The sequence below is a fragment of the Zootoca vivipara genome, chromosome 2 (genome assembly GCF_963506605.1).
Source record: "Zootoca vivipara chromosome 2, rZooViv1.1, whole genome shotgun sequence".
NCBI lineage: Eukaryota > Metazoa > Chordata > Lepidosauria > Squamata > Lacertidae > Zootoca > Zootoca vivipara.
In genome coordinates this window covers 8,164,507-8,188,642 of record NC_083277.1, presented here as the reverse complement: position 1 = coordinate 8,188,642, position 24,136 = coordinate 8,164,507, and the positions used below count along the sequence as shown (strand labels likewise).

General features: G+C 45.9%; 1 protein-coding gene across 1 annotated transcript; it reads right to left on the bottom strand.

Moving 5' to 3' along the window:
• Positions 1-1,806: 1,806 nt before the first annotated feature.
• Positions 1,807-11,238, bottom strand: LOC132591570 (zinc finger protein RFP-like). The gene is made up of 7 exons (XM_060270768.1): positions 10,301-11,238; positions 9,454-9,549; positions 7,665-7,895; positions 6,637-6,659; positions 6,131-6,249; positions 4,779-4,811; positions 1,807-3,027 (listed from the first exon to the last, which is right to left on the bottom strand). The coding sequence occupies exons 1-7, from the start codon at positions 10,763-10,765 to the stop codon at positions 2,510-2,512; spliced, it is 1,485 nt and encodes a 494-aa protein (XP_060126751.1). The 5' UTR covers positions 10,766-11,238; the 3' UTR covers positions 1,807-2,509.
• Positions 11,239-24,136: the final 12,898 nt, after the last annotated feature.

The following is a 24,136-nucleotide window of genomic DNA, read 5'->3' as shown; positions in this document are numbered from 1 at the left end:
ACCCCCCAAAACAGGGCTTTCCTTCACCAAAAAAGTTCAACCTTGACCTGAACCCCCCAAAAGGGGGTAGATCACTGCCAGTTTTTAACTCTGTGAGTAGATCGCAGTCACTTGGGAGTTGGCCACCCCTGTACACTGACCGGCACCAAAGAGAAACCGCACAAGTTTGGTGAGTCACCTGCGAAACCACACCGGAGAGGCTGTGTCAATACTCCCTGTGCGGGAAAGACTTCCAGTGGCAACTCCATTTGAAGAGGCACCAGAAGATCCACACAGGAGAGAAGCCTCACAAATGCCCGGACTGCGGGAAAAGCTTTTCCCAGAGAGATACGTTACTCAATCACTGGAGGACCCACACAGGGGAGAAGCCGTACGAGTGCCCAGATTGTGGAAAACACTTCTCCCGGTGGCATACAATGATCAAGCACCAGAGAACCCACACAGGGGAGAAGCCTTATGAATGCCCCGAGTGTGGGAAAGAAGGCATTCATCAGACAATTCATTTAGGGAATACGTCCAGCTAATGTTCTTGAAAAGTGCCACATTCCACAGAAAAAAGAGGGAGAATGTAGCTTACATCCTGATTTGCAGTGGAGAAGACAAACCTTATCTACGTCACAAGACATAGGCGGATGAGAACAGAGAAGCCTAGCAAAAAACAGGCTGAAATAAATAAATTGATTCAGCAGGAAGTTTAAAGTAATAATAGAAATTGGACCAATATTTTCAGTTATCACAAAAAGATTTTTAAAAAGGAGAAACAGTTGACATCATAGGTGTCTATATCTAGAAGATATAGATGATCTGATCAGAACAATAATGTGCACCCTGGGGGTTGATAACAAAATGGATTGTGTTTTGTTGATGAATAGCTATTAATTTGTTTTAAAGAAGCAAGATTCCACCCCACATTAATTAGTAAAGTCCCCAAATGTTCTAGGCTCCATTATGAAACATCTCGGCTTGATGGTTCAGAACGAAGGCCAGGGACACATGCTTATCGCTCCCCTTGTTTTTCTGCATTCTGACTGCCAATGCAAGAGACACAGGGACACAGCCAACAACATTTGTGGGGTTTTTTTTGGGGGGGGGTGCATTGTACATTCTAGACAAAAAGGCCACTCATGTCAGCTTATACCTTGGGTTCCCAATGTGGCCTTGGGCCCCTCCCATTTGTAACGATGGTTGGTTTTTTAACAGAGGATGGTGTGGAAGGGGCTGGAAAGTAGTGTGTAGGCATCTAGGGACACATTTCCCCATAATGTCTCTGGATCCCACATCGGGCCCATAAAGAAGACGGTGCAGACAAGCTAGAGGCCAGCAACATCCCGCTTGGGTCCAGAACTTTCAAAAGCAGCTGAATTTCATGCTCCTCTGTGTGCTGTAGGGGGTCCCCTCCGAAAACTTCTGACAGCCAGATCCCTGTAGGCAAGGGCAGAGTCTCATGTTCGCATTTCTTGTGTGGCGGCAGCAGCCACAACCCTTTGCTCACCTGGTGCTGCCCACCTTTCCTGCTGTTCTCAGCATGTGTTGCTTGTCAGCAGTGGGGGTTGGCAGCGGGCAGGACCCCCAGCTCAGGGTGCCTGGGGCAAGGGAACTTTTTACAAGTTATTTGAAGAAACAACAAAGAGACTTAGAATGACTGGCAGGATTTAAATAAACATACACAAACTTTTTAAATTAAATTATGAACTTGAAGATTTTGAAAATAACATTTATAACTGTAAAGCATGCAGAAACAATATAGATTAATAAAACAGTTATGGGAGCTGGGGGAAGTCTGGGGGGAGGAGGGAGGGGGAGGGGAATGGGGGAAATGGGGGGGGGAGGTTTTGAATGCAATGTTGATAATTGTTATGGATTTAAAATGTTTCAATAAAAATTAATAAAAGAAAAGTAACATATAACTGGGCAGAAGCCCCACTCAATGCAATGAGGTTTATTTCTGACAATGTGTGGAGATGGTGAGCCTGTATTTGCAGAGGGCATTTGAAGCTGACGCCCTGTTCAGATTCCTTTTCATTTTCTTCCCATCTAAGGCCTCCAGAGCAAGGAGCTATCCTGCCTAATGTGGGTGAAGGGGTTCATATTTTAGTCATCTATTAATCCAATGATGCATGAATTTTTCAGCTGCAGAAGGTCTTGTGGGGAGAGGAAGGTTTCCTAGAACTGCAGAGTTGAGGGTCATCTAGTCCCACCTCCTGCATTGCAGGAAACCTTTGCCCAACATGGGGGAGCCCGTTTGAGGAAAAGATTATTTATTGGGACTGTTAATAGTGTAACTGTCTATTTAAGAAGCTGCAGAGGGAATTTTGGGGAAAGGGAGGAAAATGCAAAGCAACAGCAACCCATTTTGTTTTGTTATTTCTGCTGATTTTGACTAATGAATCCTCTCAAATGACCCTTGGAAAACTGCCCAACTTGCTCTTGGTGGGTCAGTATTTTTTATATCGGTCACTGTGGTCTGCAGAGAAACCCCTACTGGGCCTGAGAGGCAGATTTAGTCTCCTCAGGAGATACTGAGGGGAGTTTCATTTCCACTCAGATAAAAGTAAGGGAGGAGGGTCTCTCCAGAAAACGAGGCTCCTGAGAACGTGTAGAGTTCGGTTCCTGAGTCAGCATCATAAAAAGACACCCGTCCCCCTTCATAGTCCAGAGTCACCCGGATCCTCCTGGGCTTCTCATTCAGGGACAGAGGAGAGTAACCAGGGGAAGTGCGGGCCCAGTACCTGCCTCCAGACATCCCCATAGCCCAGATCCCTCCCTCAGGACTGAAGTAGAAGAAGCCCTTTCTCCTCACAGACTTCCTGGCAACCCCCACACCCCACCCTTCCCCACTTTCCACTTTGACTTCCCAGAAATGTCTCCCTGCTGTGAATCCCTCACGTCCCAACACAAAAGGCTGGTAGCAGAATCTCTCAGGATTGTCGGGCAGGTCTTGCTTCTCGTCTCCCCATCTTACGCTTTTCCAATCCTCGGACAGGATGAGTTGGGGATGGGCTGTGTCTGGATCCAGAGTGACATTTGCTGTTGGAGAGAAGATGAGGGAAAGGGAAGATTAGGCAGAGCAAGCTGAGAGACAGAAACGGACATCCTGGGGGGAAAAACCCCAAAACAACCCTGAAAAATCTAGATTCCCCTTCAGATGAATGGGATTTCTTGCAGGCTCTCATCTTCCTTGTTGGTTTCTAAATCAGTTTCCTTCGCTTTATTATAGTCACAGGTAGGTAGCCGTGTTGGTCTGATGTAGTCGAAACAAAATAAAAAATTCCTTCCAGCAGCTCCTTAGAGACCAACTAAGTTTGTCATTGGTATGAGCTTCCATGTGCATGTGTATCTGAAGAAGTGTGCATGCACACGAAAGCGCATACCAATGACAAACTTAGTTGGTCTCTAAGGTGCTGCTGGAAGGAATTTTTTAATTTTGTTTCTTATAGTCAGTGTGTATTTTTTTTATTAGAAAATTAAACAAAGCTACATACAAAACCTTGCATATACTCAATCACACACACCTATTCACAATAAAAACTGACACATAGCTACATTATAAACACCCTATACAGACTGACAGACCCACACATTATCTTAACCCCCCACCACTCTACACCCACCTATTGTGATAGACTTCCAATCACATGAGTCGTAATGTCTTTTAATCTCCGTTAATTTCCTTTGCATATTGTTAACTTTATACATTTCTTATCACTCTATACTTCATTACTATAAAGACCAAATGGTATTACATAATTCATCTTCTATTTTCTCCTTATACTAATTGCGGAACTTTCCTTAATCTGATAAAAGTTCTGGCTTTTCAAGATAATTTTTTTAAAATTCTTTCTTTTTTAAAAAAAACAATTTATTAAATTTTCCAAATAAACACATTAAACAAAAACAAAACATTCAACAACAAACACAACAACACATAATAAACACAAAATTTCCTCTTCTTAACATATATTCAATTATTACAATTCATAATAATAACTTCTTTGATTTCCTCATAAGGTTTCAACTTCCATCCCTTTTCTGTTTTCATCAAAATCTCCTCGTAGGTGGCCCTCTTTCCCTCCATATTTATTTATTTTACCATCAGCACCTCCACTGGTGAAATCCACCATGGAGTTTTTATTTCTAACAGCGATTTGTTTCTCTCCCATACCTCATATAAAGACCTTCTTATCACATGATTTGTAAAAACTTTATGAACTCTTTTTTTATCATACTACAGATATGCATGCCACCCAAATCTGTTGCCGTAGCCTTCTATCAGATAATTTAGATATATTTTTGGAATTATATATTAACAAATATTTATCTAATTTAGATATTTCTTTTTCAAAACCTACCTGTTTATCTTTGGCCACTCTATATTTAATTTGGATGAACTGAAACCAATCATTAACATACATTTCTATTTCCTAATAATCCCTTCATTTTAATTCCCCATTTAATTCTTGTAATAAATTTTATGAAAGAAAGCAAGATCTATAAAATTGAGGTGGAAACCAGGATAATAGTCTATAGGCAGGAATGGAACGCAAGACTGGCATGCAGGTTCTTCGTAGGGACAAGCTCTGCCCCCAATCCAAGCCTTCAAACCCTCTCCAGGTTCATTCATGGGACTGACAACAAAGAACCCAAACACCACTAGAGGACTGTTACCCAGAGTTACGCCATTGATGGGGGTCTCAAAGTCTGCAGAACTGACGGTTCAACACCCATGAAATATCAGTCCCCATCCCTCTTGTGATATTGTTCCTCCCCTAGAAATTTACCTTTCTGAATCTGTTTTCTGAATAACAGAGCATCTGAGGAAGCAAAAAGATATAAAGTGTAAGGGCAACACTCTTCCGCCTGAAATAAATCTCCATACAAAAGTAACAATTCACAACATAGCATCCTTAAATTCAAGTACGGTCAAACCTCAGTTTTCGATCACCTCCGTTGCTGTACGTTTCGGCACTCAAACGTCAAAACCTGGAAGTGAGTGTTGCAAGTGCCGCGCCTCAGAAATTGACCATTTTGGAAGTCTGGAGCAGATTACGTTCTGAGGTTTGACTGTACAATTATTAAATAGTACAATGGAACCTCCTGCCAACCTAGCAGATCGAAAGCACGTCAAAGTGCAAGTAGATAAATAGGTACTGCTCCGGAGGGAAGGTAAACGGCGTTTCCGTGCGCTGCTCTGGTTACGCCAGAAGCGGCTTTGTCATGCTGGCCACATGACCCGGAAAAACAAACGTCAGCTCCCTTGGCCAGTAAAGCGAGATGAGCACCACAACAACAGAGTCATTCATGACTGGACTTAACGGTCTGGGGTCCCTTTTTACAGTGGAACCTCAGAAGCCGACCGCATTTAAATTTGAATGTTTCAGCTCCCGAATGATAGAAAAATGGAAGTGATCGTTTTTCGGAAACCGAACATCCAGCACAGCTTCTGCAGCTTCCATTTGGCTACAGGAAGCTTCTTCAGCCAATTGGAAGCCGTGCCTTGGTATTTGAACCATTTCGAGAGTCGAATGGAGGTACGACTGTAGAGAAAATAATTAAAAACAAGAAAATCATAGGAAGAATCTATGAAAATATCTAAAGCTTTAAAACTCAGCAATCATAAAGCAAGCTTCCATCCTCAATGGGGGAACCCTTAGGAGATCTTGAAGGCTGAAGTGCTAGATATGGCAGCTGCAGGGGGACGTCTGAGGAGGAGACGCCTCAGGCCTTGGCTCCACTGCTGAGACACAAGCCTGAGCAGGAGGCAGAGGTGAAACTGGGGGCTTCTTAATGCCCTTTGACTCCATTCAGAGCAGGAGAACCTCCCAAAGGACAATCTCAGATTGTGTAGACGGGGAACCGAAAGGAAAAGGAGGTTCCGTAGAATTGTAAACAGAAGCACATGGGAGGAAAAATATCCGGACTTTGCTCTACACACTGGTTCAGGCTTCCTTTACAGGATCCAGCGTCACAATATACATGGGCCATTCTAGGGGACAGGAAATGAAGGCTGGAGCACCGAGAAGGAAGTTATCCTGGGGTTCCTCAATTCCATGCAATAAGAGCCTGGCATGTTCAGTTCTGAAGGAAGAATAGAATTCCCAGTCTGAAATCCTGGCAGCCATTTTTCATTTACCCTTCAATTGTTTAATTGCATCCTCCACAAGGTGATTTAGATCACAGGATTCCAAGATCCTGTTCCTCAGTTCTGGAGGGAAAGCAAGTGGCTTCTCTGGACTCTCTCTTTTCTCATACCTGGTGAAAAGAAAAACAATGTCAGCCCATTCAAATCCACAATTTCTGTTAAAGGAAAAGAAAGGAATTGAGAGGAGGAAGCCGGAGGAAAGCCTAGAGGGACAGGCAAGCACTGAGTGGGGAGTTTCTTCCTCACTATGGACTCCTCAGCCAGACCCCCAAGGGCAAAAACAGCAACCCCAGGCCTCTGAGTCTCCCCACTGATGTCTATTCAAAGAAGGAGGAGAATTATATGGAATCAAGAGGCGGGAATTGTCTTAGGGTGATGACAGCACAGCACACATTTCCTTTCTCTAGATGCTTCCAGAGGAGGTGTGAGGAAAAAACAGAGATTCACTTCTGTTGGGAAACACAAAATGTGATTGCGAATGAGCCAGATCCACTTACCTCTGAAAGGTTCTTCTCATATCCTAGAGGGGAAAAGAGAAGGGAATTCACTGCACACCACAGGCCACACTACGAAGACCCCCTCAGACCCTGGAGTGGAGGAACAGCCTGGCCCTTAGATGGCAGTCTGCCTGGCACATGCCAAGGTTTTGGGTAGGGATGGCGGAATCAGCCAGTTTGGGTTTCTCACAGCTTTTATTTTTCCAATATGAAATTATCAATTTTTCCAATATCAATTTTTCCACATTTATACATCAGTTTGCAATTCTTGTTTAAAATCCTTATGAAAATCCACCACCATTTAAGGGAATTTCACGTTTGTGGATTCAATAGAAGATTGCAACCCATCTCATGTCTTATAATTTATTAACTTTAATCCAGTTTGCATTGTGCAATTCAGAAGTAAGTAAGCCTACAGGATAATCCTACCAGGGCACTGTCCCAAATTACCTGCCATAGAAGTCCCCAAATTTCAAATCCAAAGGGGTAATAAAACAGCTCAGTGTTTCTTTGGGCTCATCCACACTTCTGCTTTTCCTGTGCCCAGAAAACACGGGTCCAAGTGGTTTTGCCTTTGCCCTGCCGCTTTCCCTCAGGAGAAACCTGCTCCTTAGTGCAACATCAAAGCAAATGTCAATCTGGAGAAAACCTGGCTGATGTTTACTCTCATTCAGCAGTAAACAGCGGGTTTTCCTGGAGGAAAGCAGTGGGACAAGCAGCAGTCTGGATGAGTCCCTCAGTCTTGCTCTTTGGTCTGAGCACCATTTTGGGCCGATCTGTATCCATGGGGAAGGTGATCAACCCAGAAGTCATGGAGGGAACTAGAAGAGAAACTGGGTCAAGAGACAGGTTCATGTCGGAAGGAGGCCTGCATGCATCTTTGGCGAAGCCCAGCACAGGGCTGGAAGGCAGCATTGCCAAGCAAGGAGGCATTTGGAGACAAATCATCAGTATACATGAAAGGGGCACATAAAGTATGGGAGACAGCCTTTTCATGGACCCATGGGCTTTTCCTGCCACTGTCTTACCTGCAGGAGTTCACTCGCTGGCTGCTGACCCTTTTCCTCCATCTCCTGGATGATCCTCGCAAGGGAGGTGAGTTTCCTGGCGAGTCTGGCCAGCTCCTTATCCCTTCTCCCTGCAATCTCCCTCTTCACCTCTTCCACATGGTTCAGCAGATGTTTTTCTTGTTTTTTCAGGAACTGGTGCAGTTCTTTGAACTTCTCCAGAGTCTTCAGCCTCTCCCTTTCTGTTAATTTCTGCAAGAAAAGAGGAGGTCTGAGTGTGGAAGATGGTCAGCCTTCAAAACAGCAGGAAGAAAAATATGAGAATTTCACAGGAAGGGCACTTCTGATTTTTCAGAGACATGAAACCTCCAGTGGCTAAAGATGTAATAATTTACTTCAAGGAGAGGCCCTCTGCATTTCTCTTTCAGTTGACTTCTATTTTGCAGAGAGCTACTTCCTAAATCAGGGGCAGGCAACCAAGGGCCCAGGGGCCGGATGCGGCCAAATCACCTTATCAATCCGACCCGTGGACAGTCTGGGAATCAGAATGTTTTTACATGAGTAGAATGTGTGCTTTTATTTAAAATGCATCTCTGGGTTATTTGTGGGGCATAGGAATTTGTTCACCCCCCCCCCAAATATAGTCTGGCCAACCATGTGGTCTGAGGGACAGTGGATCGGCCCCCTGCTGAAAAAGTTTGCTGACCCCTGGTGTAGACAATGCTAGATGGACCCAAGGGGTCTGGCTGACTCTGCTTTTAATAAGACGGCTATTCCAGCCTGTTTTCTCGCATACCACCTCTCTGTTGGGAAACTGCCCCACAGCCCCCAATGGGTTAAACGGATAGAGCTGTGTTTTGCAGAGAGGCCCAGGGAGCAGCCAGCCAATGCTGTCCCTTCCTTTTCCTGCCAGGGAACTCGGCTGCAAAACCATGGCTTCTTTCTGCCCACGGCTGAAAAAGGTTGCTGAGCTCTGGACTAAAGCAAGGAGCTTTTTTTCTAGCCAGGGATGTTCCCTTCATGTTTTGGGGCATGGCATAACCAGAGTTCATAGTTGTCCAGAGAACATCCATGGGCATAAAACACCCCTCAGTTTAGACTGGGGCCATTTAGGTGTAGGAAGACAACAGAAACAGAGGAGGAGGAGGAGGAGGAGGAGGAGGAGGAGGAGGAGGAGGAGGAGGAGGAGGAGGAGGAGGAGGAAGTGTAGAGTTTATCCCCATAGCTCCCTGAATATCCTAAAGATGAACAAGAGCACACATTCAGAAAGACAACTCTTTAGTAACATTTATGGTAAATCAGGATTTGGACTGAATTGCTTCCACCCTCTCAGCTCACAATTCCTCAGACTTCTCCTTGACTGCTATTCACATAATAAACAACAAGGGGAAATAAACTCTACTAGCTGCACTCCTTTGAAATTCACACCTCTGATATTTTCTAGGTTGACCCAGCCAGGTAAAATTGACAAGAAAATGTATTTATGAGGGTAAAGTACAGATCAAAATATTTATACAAGGAGGTAGTTACCCTAACATCTGATTCATTTTCAGAATAATAAATTAATAAACAGAGCGATATGGAAAAATGAGAAATGGGGAGAAGCTGAAATGGGCCGATTTCCCAATCCCTCCTCAGTCTTGGCTTGATTCTTCAAGTGCTTCTTCCCTCACTAGTAACAATAGTGATAGTTATAACAAAAATAAAAATAATTTTTTTTATTTATACCCTGCCCATCTGGCTGGGTTTCCCCAGCCACTCTTGGCGGCTTCCAACAGAACATTAAAATACAATAATCTATTACACTTACAAGGAGGTCTTTGCTTTCCTTGTCCAGGTCTGCTTGAAAGGCCAGAATTTCCTCTCTCTCTTTCCTCAGAATCTCCAGGCGGCGACAGATCTCTCCCTAAAGAGAAAAGGAAAAAACTCAGCTTTGATTAAGACACACAGAGACATGATGAATAGTATGGTGGCTTCTTGCGACCAGTGGACTTGCTATATTGTAAAGTCATACCTTGGGTTGAGCACGCTGCGGGTTGCGTACTTTTGGGTTAAGAACTGCACAGACTCCGAACTGTTTACGGTACTTCTGGGTTCCGCCACGCGCACATGTGCAGAAGCGTTCTGCACACTTCACACATGCACAGAGGTGCTTTATCGCCATTTCGCGCATGCGCGGAAGCACCATTCGGGCTGCGTACTTTTCAGGGTGCGAACGGCACCCCGAAACAGATTGAGTACGCAACCCGAGGTACCACTGTAATAGCAAAGTAATTTACTGGAGGAAATAAAAGTCCAGAGGTTTTCAACTTTTTTGGGTCCATGACTCCCTGAACCAGCTACCTTTTCTCTGTGGCCCTCCTGTGGGGCTCAGGGACCGAGTTAGGTCACCCCTTGTTTACAGACTTCTACCTAGTCTTTGCAGATGCTACTCAGGGATATCAAGGGAGATCCCTTTGTCCCCCTGGCAGAGACAAAGACTTCAACTCCCTCCTCTCAGTCATCCCAGGAGCCCTCAGGCTTCCCCTTGGCTGCTTTTTACATAATAAACCACCACCAATTCATGCCATGCCTACTTTGGACCTGAGAATGAAAAATAAAACCTCCCAAGAAAAATCCACAGCTATTTCTGCCCTCAAGAACCAGGGATCTCCTACCTTGTATTCCTCGAAAGCCTCCTCCAGAGGAATCACCTTGTGATTTTTATGTTCCTTTGATTTGCGACACACCAGGCAGATGGGGGCTTCGTGGACTTTGCAGAAGAGCTTCAGGGGTTCCTTGTGCTCCTCGCAGACTCCTCCTTCTCCCTTTCCCTCGGCCTCTTCGCACATTCTCCCTTTCCCCCCTCTTTCTTCCCTCCGCACTTGAAGGCTGAGCTTCTTGGCTATTTCTACCATGTTAGCCAGTTGCCGGTTGGGGATGAGGGTCCTTCTCTGCACAGTTTTTCTGCATTGAGGGCATGAAACCTCTGCCTCCGATTCCCCCCAGCAATGGGCCAGGCAGGATCGGCAGTAGTTGTGCCCACACTCTGGGCTGGTCACTGGATCCCTGAAATAATCCCGGCAGATGCAGCACGTGGCTTCATCACGGAGACGCTGGATGAGATCCCCAGAAGCAGCCATGGCTCCCTCACACGAATCAAGTTCCGCCTTCCCAGTTTTCAATTTCCTTTCCCGGAAATGACTCGGTGATCACGTGATCTTGATCTCTTTTTATTTATTTATTTAAAAAATGTCCCCAGGTCTTTGCAGTTGCTGAATATTTTCTCAAGGAGCAGCGGATGTTTTTTGATTGCACAACAGCTTCCCATGTTTTTCATTACACAGAAACACACACATACTGTACCTAGTAAGCTGTGCTACTCATAACTGCAACATTTTCATTCAAAGGCTTTCTTGTCATTTTTGAATTGGAGAAAATCTGCCTCTGCCCTAAATGGACGGGAGTTCCGATTTAGCAAGCGGGATTTGATTCCGTGAAGAAAACTCCTAAAAGTCTGGTTGCTAATTCTAATTTACCGTAATTCCTTTCTAGCATGCTGGCAAGACTGAAACAGACGCTTTCAGCATTGCCAACCCGGTGCCCTCTCTTTGCTTCAGACTACAATTCCCATCCAGTGGTGGAGCATATGCCCGCCTTGTCCAGGGTGGGCGCGCACCCGAGGGGCGTGGGGAGCGGAGGGTGCCCTCCCAGGCGCAGGATAGCCGCTTCGTCTCCCCTTCCCACTTGCCTGCCTCCTTCCCGTCCTCTCACCTGCCTGCCTACTCCAGCCGGGTATCCGGGATGGGCAACAGCGCCCTGCCCGCCTATGACTCCCACGTCCACTGCCAGCCGTCGGGTTGGGGGAAGGGGGAGCTGCTGTGGCGCTTTGACAGCAGAAAAGCGGAAAAGAAGCTCCCCCCCTTCCCCTGACGGCTCGCGGTAGGCGTGGGACTGGAGTTTAAGACCGGGCGGGCGGCGAGCCGAATCAATGTCACCTCCCCAAGGAATGACACCCGCGGCAGGGCTCGCACCTCCTGCCCCCACCTTCCTCCACCCGTGCTCCCATCATCCCTGGCCAGGACATCTCCAGGTATGGCTAACAAGGCCCCCTACCTGGAGACCCTGCAGAGCAGCTGCCAGTTAGTGGAGGCAATATTGACCTCAATGAACCAATGGGCTGGCCTGGCAGAAGGCACTATCTGTGGTGTGGCAGCCCAGTTATGGAGCTCCTTCCCTAGATAGGAATGCCTGGTGTGATCTTGACTATTATTATTAATCAATATTACTACACATTGTGAAGTCTTCCTATAGTCCTGATAAAGTGTGGTCCCTTGCAGTGGCTGAAAAACCTGGAGGGCTTTAACAGAGAATTAGATAAAATTCCTGGAGGACAAGACTTTGGATGCTTATATGCTCTGCCTCTGTGGTTGGAAGCGGTAATCCTCCTGAACAGTGGTTGTGGAGTCTTTAGAAGGGGAGAGGCTCTTGTGCCCACGTCCTGCTTAGGGGTTTCCCACACACATAATGTTTAAAAAAATGTTTTCAGTTTCACCATCACCTGCAGGTAAAAGGAGAGAGATCAAGACGGAGAATTCTCATCAAGGGGAAGCTGTGCCAGAGGGAATATCCCTAAGAAACGTTCCTTTGTTAGCTGAGATTGCAAAGCAAAAGCATGAGTCCAAAGGACACCAGGGAGCAAATGAACACAGCCATCTCCCAGAAGTCCAGTTCCCTTTAGTGAAAGCCCCATGCATTTTGGAGCAGAAAAGCCCTTCTGCTCAAATCATGGGAGGAACGACCAGAAGTGTTTGGGTCTGGGGAGGCTGAATGCTGAAGAACATCCCTACGAATGCCCCGTGTGTGGGGAGAGCTTCCAGCAAGAATCTGTCCTGGCTGAACACCAGAGGATGCACATGGGAGAGGAAGCGTACAAATAGTCTGAGGGCGAGAAGCCCTTTCCCCAGCGAGACATCTGGGTGTGCCATCAGAGCAGCCTCATGGAAGAGAAACCATATCGAGTGCACAAATAGGTTCAGTTGCATTGGAAGATCCGCACTGAGCAGAAAGCTTTTCCTAGAGAGATACATTACGGAGTCCCAGAGGGACCCAGACATGGGGGAAGCCATGCAAATGCCCCGATTGGGGGAGAATCTTAAACCATCCATGCAACTTAAGAGAACACCAGAAAATGAGGCATTTGTGATTTGAGCAGAGAGAAAACAAAGAAAAGAACGCAAACTGCTTGCTCCACAAGGAACATAAGGAACACCATTTCAGATAAAACCACAGCGGACTTTGCTACCAAACTCTGCCACTTTGTCCTTACCCACAACCACTTCAAATTTGGTGATGACCTGTTCCTCCAGATCAGCGGCACAGCCATGGGCACCCGCATGGCCCCACAGTATGCCAACATCTTCATGGCAGATTTAGAACAACGTTTCCTTAACTCCTACCCACTCAAACCTCTCCTGTACCTGCGATACATTGACGATATTTTTATTATCTGGACACATGGACAACAGACCCTGGAAACCTTCCACCAGACATTCAATGACTTTCACCCCACCATCAACCTAACAATGAACCAATCTATGCAAGAAATACATTTTTTGGACACTACTATAAAAATACAGGATGGACATATAGACACCACCTTATACAGAAAACCAACAGACCGACAAACATATCTACATGCTTCTAGCTACCATCCCAAACATACCAAACAATCCATCGTATACAGCCAGGCCTTACGTTACAACCGCATCTGTTCCAACTCTACAGACAGAGAATCTCACCTAAGAGATCTACAGCAAACCTTTTTAGAACTAAAATATCCACCTGATGAAGTTAAACAACAGATCAACAGAGCCAGACAGATACCTAGAGAGAACCTGCTGCAAGACAGACCCAAAAAAGAAAATAACAGAACACCACTAGTCATCACATACAGCTCCCAAGTTAAAACAGTACAACGCATCATCAGAGATCTACAGCCTCTCCTGGACAATGACAGCTCCCTTTCTCAAGCTCTGGGAGGAAGACCTTTCATTGCCTACAGACAGCCATCCAATCTTAAACAACTCCTCACCCACAATAATACAACCACCAGACTTAATATGGACACTGGTACCAGAGCCTGCAATAAACCCAGATGCCAACTTTGCTGCCACATACACCCAGACAACACCATTACTGGCCCCAACAACATCCAACATACCATCTCAGGACTATTTAATTGCTCATCCTCTAACACTGTGTATGCCATCAAATGCCAACAGTGCCCTTCAGCTCTCTATATTGGACAAACAGGCCAAACCCTACGCCAAAGGATAAATGGACATAAATCTGACATCAGGAACCAGAAGACAGAAAAACCAGTAGGAGAACACTTCAATCTCCCAGGACATTCTATACAAGATCTCAAAGTAGCTGTCTTACTACAAAAGAATTTCAGAAATAGACTGGAAAGAGAAGTTGCTGAATTACAACTTATCACCAAGCTCAAAACCATGGAGGGACCTGGTTTGAACAGAGATATCGGATTCTTATCTCATTATACATGATAAGCGATCTTCAGCCATCTCAACCCTTGCTTTTTCATGCAAAACCATTTGCAGTCGTTTCCGGTCATCAACAGCTATCAGTCAGTCAATCACCCATTTCCACCACCCTTCTGAGTGATCCCCCCTCCCCATCCCCACCCCTCCCCACCCCTTCTCTACATAGAATCATAGAATCATAGAATCATAGAATCATAGAGTTGGAAGAGACCACAAGGGCCATCCAGTCCAACCCCCTGCCAAGCAGGAAACACCATCAAAGCATTCCTGACAGATGGCTGTCAAGCCTCTGCTTAAAGACCTCCAAAGAAGGAGACTCCACCACACTCCTTGGCAGCAAATTCCACTGCCGAACAGCTCTTACTGTCAGGAAGTTCTTCCTAATGTTTAGGTGGAATTTTCTTTCTTGTAGTTTGAATCCATTGCTCCGTGTCCGCTTCTCTGGAGCAGCAGAAAACAACCTCTCTCCCTCCTCTATATGATATCCTTTTATATATTTGAACATGGCTATCATATCACCCCTTAACCTTCTATTCTCTAGGCGAAACATACCCAGCTCCCTAAGCCGTTCCTCATAAGGCATCGTTTCTAGGCCTTTGACCATTTTGGTTGCCCTCCTCTGGACACGTTCCAGCTTATCAGTATCCTTCTTGAACTGTGGTGCCCAGAACTGGACACAATACTCCAGGTGAGGTCTGACCAGAGCAGAATACAGTGGTACTATTACTTCCCTTGATCTAGATGCTATACTCCTATTGATGCAGCCCAGAATTGCATTGGCTTTTTTAGCTGCTGCATCACACTGCTGACTCATGTCAAGTTTGTGGTCAACCAAAACTCCTAGATCCTTTTCACATGTACTGCTCTCAAGCCAGGTGTCTCCCATCCTGTATTTGTGCCTTTCATTTTTTTTGCCCAAGTGTAGTACTTTACATTTCTCCTTGTTAAAATTCATCTTGTTTGCTTTGGCCCAGTTGTCTAATCTGTTAAGGTCATTCTGAAGTGTGATCCTGTCCTCTGGGGTAAAATAAAAAAAATTCCTTCAGTAGCACCTTAAAGACCAACTAAGTTTTTATTTTGGTATGAGCTTTCGTGTGGAACGTATCTGAAGAAGGAACGTATCTGAAGGAGGAACGTATCTGAAGAAGTGTGCATGCACACGAAAGCTCATACCAAAATAAAAACTTAGTTGGTCTTTAAGGTGCTACTGAAGGAATTTTTTTATTTTACTTCGATCCAGACCAACACGGCTACCTACCTGTCCTCTGGGGTGTTAGCCACCCCTCCCAACTTGGTGTCATCTGCAAACTTGCTCAGGATTCCCTCAAGCCCATCATCCAAGTCATTGATAAAGATGTTGAACAAGACTGGGCCCAAGACAGAACCCTGTGGCACCCCACTAGTCACTACTCTCCAGGATGAGGAGGAGCCATTGATGAGCACCCTTTGGGTTCGGTCAGTAATCCAGCTACAAATCCACTGAATGGTAGCATTGTCTAGCCCACATTTTACCAGCTTCTTTACAAGAATATCATGGGGCACCTTGTCAAAGGCCTTGCTGAAATCAAGATAGGCTACATCCACAGCGTTCCCTTCATCTACCAGGCTTGTAATTCTGTCAAAAAATGAGATCAGATTAGTCTGACATGACTTATTTTTCAGGAACCCATGCTGACTTTTAGTGATCACAGAGTTTCTTTCTAGGTGCTCACAGACTGTTTGCTTAATGATCTGCTCTAGAATCTTTCCTGGTATTGATGTCAGGCTGACTGGGCGGTAATTGTTTGGGTCCTCTCTTTTCCCCTTTTTGAAAATAGGGACAACATTTGCCCTCCTCCAGTCTGCTGGAACTTCGCCTGTTCTCCAGGAATTTTCAAAGATTATTGCCAGTGGTTCTGAAATCACCTCTGCCAGTTCTTTTAATACTCTTGGATGTAGTTCATCTGGCCCTGGAGACTTGAATACATCTAAACTAGCCAAGTATTCTTGTACTACCTCCTTACTTATTCTGGGCTGTGTTTCCCCTGCTGAATCATCTGCTCCATATTCTTCAGGTCGGGCGTTGTTTTCTTTCTTGGAGAAGACTGAGGCAAAGAAGGCATTGAGGAGTTCTGCCCTTTCTCTGTTCCCTGTTTGCATTTCACCATCTTCTCCTCTGAGTGACCCCACTGTTTCCTTGTTTTTCCTTTTGCTACGGACATACCCATAAAAGCCCTTTTTGTTGCTTTTAACCTCTCTGGCGAGCCTGAGTTCATTCTGTGCTTTAGCTTTTCTGACTTTGTCTCTACACGTGCTGGCTATATGTTTGAATTCCTCTCTGGAGATTTCCCCCCTTTTCCATTTTTTGTACATATCCCTTTTAAATCTTAACTCAGTCAAAAGTTCTTTAGATAGCCACCCTGGCTTCTTTAGGCACCTTCCATGTTTCCGTCTCATTGGTATTGCCTGAAGTTGTGCTTTTAATATCTCCCTTTTAACAAACTCCCAACCATCATGAACTCCCTTCCCTTTTAGTATTACTGTCCATGGGATTTCACCCAGCGTTTCCCTAAGTTTTCTGAAGTCGGCTTTCTTAAAGTCTAGAATTTGGACCTTAGTATGCTTGGTTGCTCCTTTCCGCTGGATAATAAACTCCAGAAGAGCATGGTCACTCCCACCTAATGATCCTGCCACTTCTACCCCACTAACCAAGTCATCACTATTGGTTAGGACCAGATCTAAAATGGCTGATCCTCTTGTTGCTTCTCCCACTTTCTGGACAATGAAGTTGTCTGCAAGGCCAGTGAGGAATCTGTTCGACCTTATGCTCTTGGCTGAGTTTGACATCCAACAAATATCAGGATAGTTGAAATCCCCCATTACTACTATCTCACTTCCTTTGGAATGCTTGGCCATCTGTTCCAGGAAGGCATCATCTGTGTCCTCAGTTTGGCTTGGGGATCTATAGTAAACTCCCACAATGAGATCACTGTTGTTTTTCTCTCCCTTAATTTTGACCCAGATACTCTCAATTTGGCTTTGAAGTTTTAAATCCTGGATCTCTTCACAGGTATACATATCCCTAACATATAACGCTACTCCTCCTCCTTTCCTGTTTGGTCTATTTCTCTTAAATAGATTGTATCCCTCTATTACTACATTCCAATCACGAGACTCATCCCACCAGGTTTCAGTGATGCCTATTATGTCATATTTAGTTTGCTGTACCAAGAGCTCAAGTTCATCTTGTTTATTTCCCATGCTCTGTGCATTAGTATACAGACATTGAAGACGGTTGATCATTCCCCCATGTCTCTTATTTAAGGATATTTTCGTCCCACCACTAGGTCTGCATGCTGCTTGCTCCATTTGGTCCTTGACATTTGGATGATCATCTTCAGCATTTGATAGACTCCTACCTTCAGGACCACTGTCTCCCTCCCCCACATAAGTCAGTTTAAAGCCCTCCTGATGAGGTTTTTGAGTTTTGTGGCAAAAACATTCCTCCCAACTTTTGTGAGGTGCAGTCCATCACTTGCCAGAAGTCCATCTTCAAGAAACTGCAGACCGTGATCTAGGAATCCAAACCGTTCCTGTTTGCATCATTTGCGAAGCCAGTTGTTCACTTCCCCTATTTTTCCCTCTCTCCCTGGGCCATGTCGTTCAACTGGGAGGACAGAAGAGATGACAATTTGTGCATCTAATTGCTTCAACTTCCTGCCCAGAGCCTCATAATCATTTTTGATCTTCTGTAAGCTATGGCTTGCAGTGTCATTGGTTCCCACATGCACCAAAAGGAAGGGGTATTTGTCGGTGGGTTTTATGATTCCTTGCAGCCGTTCTGTTACATCTTTGATCTTGGCCCCAGGTAGACAGCACACCTCTCATCTTGTCAGGCCCACAGATCACTGCTTCTGTACCCCTCAGTAGGGAATCCCCAATCACCACTACACGCCTCTTCATAGGCTTGGTTGGGATTCTTCTATGTGCTGTCCCTTCCAAGGTTACCTGCATATTTCCAGAGGACTGACTTGGTTGCTCGTCTTCATATTCCTCATCAACTGTGATGAGGGAGAGATCCTCAGGTGGAGTCTGTTCCTCGTCTTCCATGAGCACTTCAAAACGGTTGTGTAATTCTAAGCACTCAGAGCGATCCCTGGGCCTTCTACTTCTATGAGTCACGTTCCTCCATACATCTGGATGCTGTGTTGGGGAACTGACCTCCTCCTCAGGGAGATCCCCTGTCTCCTCCTTGGTGCAGACAGTGTGCTCTGCTGCATCCAAGAAAAGCTCCAGCTCTTTAATTCTCTGGAGCGTAGATACACGCCCCTGAAGCTGCTGCACCTTCTCTTCCAGAAGGGCAACCTTGTTTTCTAGCAGGGCAACCAACTTGCAATTGTTGCAGGTGTAGCTACCCACATCCTTTGGCAAGAAAACAAACATTGCACAGGAATTGCAGGTGACAATGGTTGTTCCCTCCACCTCCATCTTGAAAACCTTGAGGTCAAGGGGGAAAGAGGAAGAGGCCTAGGTCCCCCCTAACAAACGTATGAGACTTGCTGCCCTAGGTCAAAAAGATGGGTCAAACTGCGCCGCGCGCCGCTGCACTCCAAGCTCTGACTAGCTCCGCCCACAGCTAATCACCTGAACTTCCTGACTCACACTTCTAGGTGAAAGGTCACAGCCAGAAACAAACAAGGTCACAGCCAGAAACAAACACCCACACAAGCCTGGACAGTCACCCAAATCCAAGAGGCAGCAGCCCTAGAAAACCAGCACAAGCACACAAACAAGTAAGAAAACAAATAAGCACACAAACTTACTCACACACAGCCCCAAAAGACAAAACCACAAAATCTACAGAGTGTCTCCCAAGCTCAGCTCACCTTCTGCTCCTTCCTCAGTCGCTGCACTCCAAGCTCTGGAGTTACATAAGTGCCTGGAGACTCCCATTTCACTGTATCTGAAGAAGTGTGCATGCACACGAAAGCTCATACCAAAATAAAAACTTAGTTGGTCTTTAAGGTGCTACTGAAGGAATTTTTTATTCTATTTTGCTTGCTCCACAGGGTAAGAGAAGCAGCTCCCAGTTGCTTATCATTTAATAAATTAAACTCGGAGTGCCTAATCCAGATGACTTGGCGGATAAAGCTCCCCACTTATTCTGATTCTTGCTATGAATCAGCCCTTTACCCCAAGGTTCCAGTACCTTTTGCTTGCTCCACAGGGTAAGAGAAGCAGCTCCCAGTTGCTTATCATTTAAGAAATTAAACTCGGAGTGCCTAATTCAGATGACTTGGCGGATAAAGCTCCCCACTTATTCTGATTCTTGCTATGAATCAGCCCTTTACCCCAAGGTTCCAGTACCTTTTGCTTGCTCCACAGGGTAAGAGAAGCAGCTCCCAGTTGCTTATCATTTAAGAAATTAAACTCGGAGTGCCTAATTCAGATGACTTGGCGGATAAAGCTCCCCACTTATTCTGATTCTTGCTATGAATCAGCCCTTTACCCCAAGGTTCCAGTACGGGTTACAATTAAAGACAACAATTAAAAGCAATTTAAAACAACTGTGACCAAAATAAGGTGAGTCCTAACAATATGTGCAAGCACGTAAATGCATAACTTTTCAGCTGGCCCTCGTTGACTTTGGGCGGCAGAGGGGGGGAGGCAAGCAGGTGCTTAGAAACTTGGGCTTGGGGAGAGTTGGGTTCAAGTCCCTTTTTAGCTTTAGGAATTCAGAGTCCCCCGGACCAGTTGCTGTTCCTGATACCAGTCAACCTCACAGAGCTGTTTTGGGGATAAAAAGTTGTGTGAGGGGGGCATAAGCGATTTCACCAGCACTAGGTACCCACATTGCTAGCACTTGCTCACAACACCTTGCCATAATTTAAGCTGCATTTCTGACAGTCAAAGCAGTTTGATTCTCTGCTCCACCCATCACTATGGTTTGAAAATTTGCTGGTTGCAGCAATGCTTGATTTAGTGTGAATGTGCCTCTCAAACCACTTTCTTTGAACACAGAAATCTGAGAGGAAATAAGAATGCAGTTTCACAGAATAATAATAATAATAATAATAATAATAATAATAATAATAATAATAATAATATATTATTTATACCCTGCCCATCTGGCCGGGTTCCCCCAGCCACTGTGGGTGGCTTCCAACAAAATATTAAAATACAGAAATGAAAAACAAGCTAAGATAGGTGACATAAAAGGAAAGGGGAATGGGGAGGGAGGAGGAAAGGAGGAAGCTCAGGTACTAGTTCTTAAAGTTATAATGACCAGTTGGGGTAGAAACAGTGCAGGGAGCTTGATGGAGTGACTGTTACTAGGTGACAGTTGTGGAAGAGCCCAAGGCAGCTTATTGAACATGCTTATTGCTCCCCTTGTTTTTCTGCATTCTGACTGCAAATGAAAGAGAAATATGTTAGGGACACAGCCAACAACATTTGTGTGTTTTTTAGGGGGTGCGTTGTTCATTCTAGGCAAAAAGGCCACTCATGTCAGCTTATACCTGGGGTTCCCAATGTGGACTTTTGCCCCTCCCATTTGTAATGAGGGTTGCTTTTTTCACCAAGGATGGTGTGAAAGGGGCTGCAAAGTGGCGTGCAGGCATCTAGGGACACATTTCCCCAGAGTATCCCTGGGTCCCACATGTGGGCCATAGAGAAAGAAGAGGGCGCAGAGAAGCTTGAGGCCAGCAACATCCTGCTCGGATCCAGAATATTCAAAAGCAGCTTATTTTCATGCTCTCGTCTGTGCTGAAGGGGGGGGTCCCTCTGAGAACTGCTGAGGGCCGATCCCCGTAGGCGAGGGCACAGTCTCATGTTCGCATTTTTTGTGTCGTGGCAGCAGCCATAACCCTTTGCTCACCTGGTGCTGCCCACCTTTCCTCCTGCTCACAGCATGTGTTGCTTGTCAGCAGTGGGGGTGGGCAGCGGGCAGGACCCCCAGCTTAGGGTGCCCGGGGCAAGGGGTGTCTGCCACTGCCAAGGAGCAGGGGAAGGTGCTGGAGGTGACCGAAGGCAAGTGATAAAACCAAGCCGATGGTGGAGGGGATCATGGTTGCTGGAGGCTGCAGGGCGGGGGGGGCGGGGGTCAAGGCTGGTTTTGCTCTCTGGTCCTGCTTGTAGGTTTTCAACAAGAGGTTTCTGGGTGGCCCCTCTTGGGCGCTGGACCAAATGAGCCCCTTTTCTGTCCTTCCACGGGGTGAGAGGAGGGAAACTTGTGATGACACACAAACCAAGATATAGGGGATGGAGCAAGGGGAGGTGTCCCTCAGGCAGGTGGGGGGAGGAAGGTGTCTTCATTCTGAGATGTGCCACCACCCTGTGGGAAACGCAGGGAAAGGAGAGCAGGCTGCACCGGTCAGTAGTCCGTGGCCCTGATAGTGGAGCCAGAGTGAGTCCTGCCTGATCTTTGAGAGAGGTCAATTCCATAGGCATTTCTTGTTCCAGCTGTTAGTATCCAAGGAGAGAAATCAGATGCACCTGCTGCCGAAAACACGCTTCTTGGGGGAGCATTGTGTATTTGGGGTGGGGCTGAGGAACACAGGCAGCACAGCTCATGGGGCCCCTTCTGGAAGCTGCCAGACTGCAACTTCCATCCTCCCTGACCCCTGGCCATGCTGGATGGGTTGGAGGGGAGTTGGGAGTCCAGCATTATCCAGAGGACACCCCATTTGATGCCCCCGATAAGCAGAATCCAGCCTGTAAATAAGGAACATTAAAGCATCCACTCGAAACACATATAACTGGGCAGAAGCCCCACTCAGTGCAATAAGGTTTATTTCTGACAATGTGTGGGGATGGCGAGGCTGTATTTGCATAGGGCATTTGAAGCTGACACCCTGTTCAGATTCTTTTTCATTTTCTTCCCATCTAAGGTCTCCAGAGCAAGTCCTGCCTGACGTGGGTGAAAGGGTTCATATTTTAGGTAAAGGTAAAGGGACCCCTGACCATTAGGTCCAGTCATGGACGACTCTGGGGTTGTGGTGCTCATCTCGTGTTATTGGCCGAGGGAGCCGGCATACAGCTTCCGGGTCATGTGGCCAGCATGACAGAGCCACTTCTGGCGAACCAGAGCAGCACACGGAAACGCTGTTTACCTTCCCACTTGAAGCGGTACAGCAAGCCCTAGGTTCAGTGGTTTAACCCACAGCGCCACCCACGTCCCATTCATATTTTGGTCATCTATTAATCCAATGATGCATTCATTTTTCAGCTGCATAAGGTATTGTGGGAAGAGGAAGGTTTCATAGAATTGCACAGTTGTGAGGGGCCCTGAGGGTCATCTAGTCCCACCCCCTGCAGTGCAGGAAACTTTTGCCCAACATGGGGCTCATACCTACAACACTGGGTTTAAGAGTTTCACCCTCTGCCAAATCAAACATCTCAAAAGGAAAACAAGATTGAAGGTGAGGGAGCCCGTCTGAGGAAAATATTATTTATTGGGACAGCTAAAAGTGTGACTTTCTCTTTACGAAGTAAGCAGCTGCAGAGGGAATTATGGGGAAAGGAAGGAAAATGCAAAGCAACAGCAACCCATTTTTGGTTTGTTATTTCTGCTGATCTTGACTGGATTGAATCCTCTCAAAGGGCCCTTGAAAAACTGCCCAAGGTGCTCTTGGCAGGTAAATGTTTTTTATATCAGTCACTCTGGTCTGGAGAGAAACTCCTGCTGGACCTGAGAGGCAGATTTAGTCTCCTCAGGAGATACTGAAGTTGGTATTAATATACCACATAAGAAAGTAAGGGAGGAGGGTCTCTCCAGAGAACGAGGCTCCTGAGAACGTGTAGATTTCGGCACCTGAGTCAGCGTCAGAAAAAGACACACGCCCCCCTTCATAGTCCAGAGTCACCCGGATCCTCTTGGGCTCCTGACTCAGGGACAGAAGAGAGTAAAGAGGGGAGGTGCAGGCCCAGTAAATGCCTGCACACTTCCATAGAGCCCAGACCCCCTCCTCAGGCCTTAAGAGATATAGGCCCTTTCTCCTCACAGACTTCCTGGCAACCCCCAAAGCTGAAGATTCCCAACTTTCCACCTTTACTTCCCAGAAATGTCTGCCTGTTGTGAATCCCTCACGTCCCAAAACAGAAGGCATCACATTGAATCTCTCAGGATTGTCAGGCAGGACTTGAAGTGTGTCTCCACATCTAAAGCGTCTCCCGCTTTTCCGATCCTCGGACAGGATGAGCCAGGGATGGGCTGTGTCTGGATCCAGAGTGACATTTGCTGTTGGGGGGAAATGAGGGAAAGAGAAGATTAGGCAGAATCAGCAGAGATGGACATCCTGATAAATAAATAAAAACAACCGAAAATCCCAGATTCCCTTTCAGATAATTGGGATTTCTTTGCATCACATGCAAGACTCCTCCTTGCAGACTTTCATAAGAATAAATATATTCTTTTAAGAATTAATATATTTTTTATCAAAATTTGATATAATACTTCTTCAGGAAACATAGGCCACAGAAGACGTGCACCTTAGTGGATTCAACTCATATGGGATACGGGCCCTAGCCGGGACCAGACAGGGTAGGGCCAAAGGGGGCATAGTCACCCTGGTCTCTACCACACTGCAGGCGGATACCATGCCACTACCGGCATGCCAACAAATAGCTCTAGCAATCGGTCTACAATATAAGGAGCTCGCATTGCTAATAATCAATGTATATCTACCGCCGCAGTATCTTAAGGATGACATCAAATCAACTTGGACCGTATTAGAACAATATATATCCGATCTAGCCCTATCCCTACCCAACTTCCAAGTAATAATTGGGGGCGACTTCAATGCTAGGATGGCAAAATCTGATGACTCACTGTACAATAAATATCAGCTACTCCCTCCTGACGTGGCCCAAGATCTTCCTAACAAGCTCCTGAATAGGAACTGCAAGGATACCAAGGCAAACTTGGCAGGTCTACACCTGGCAATGACAACATACAAATTGAACCTTTAT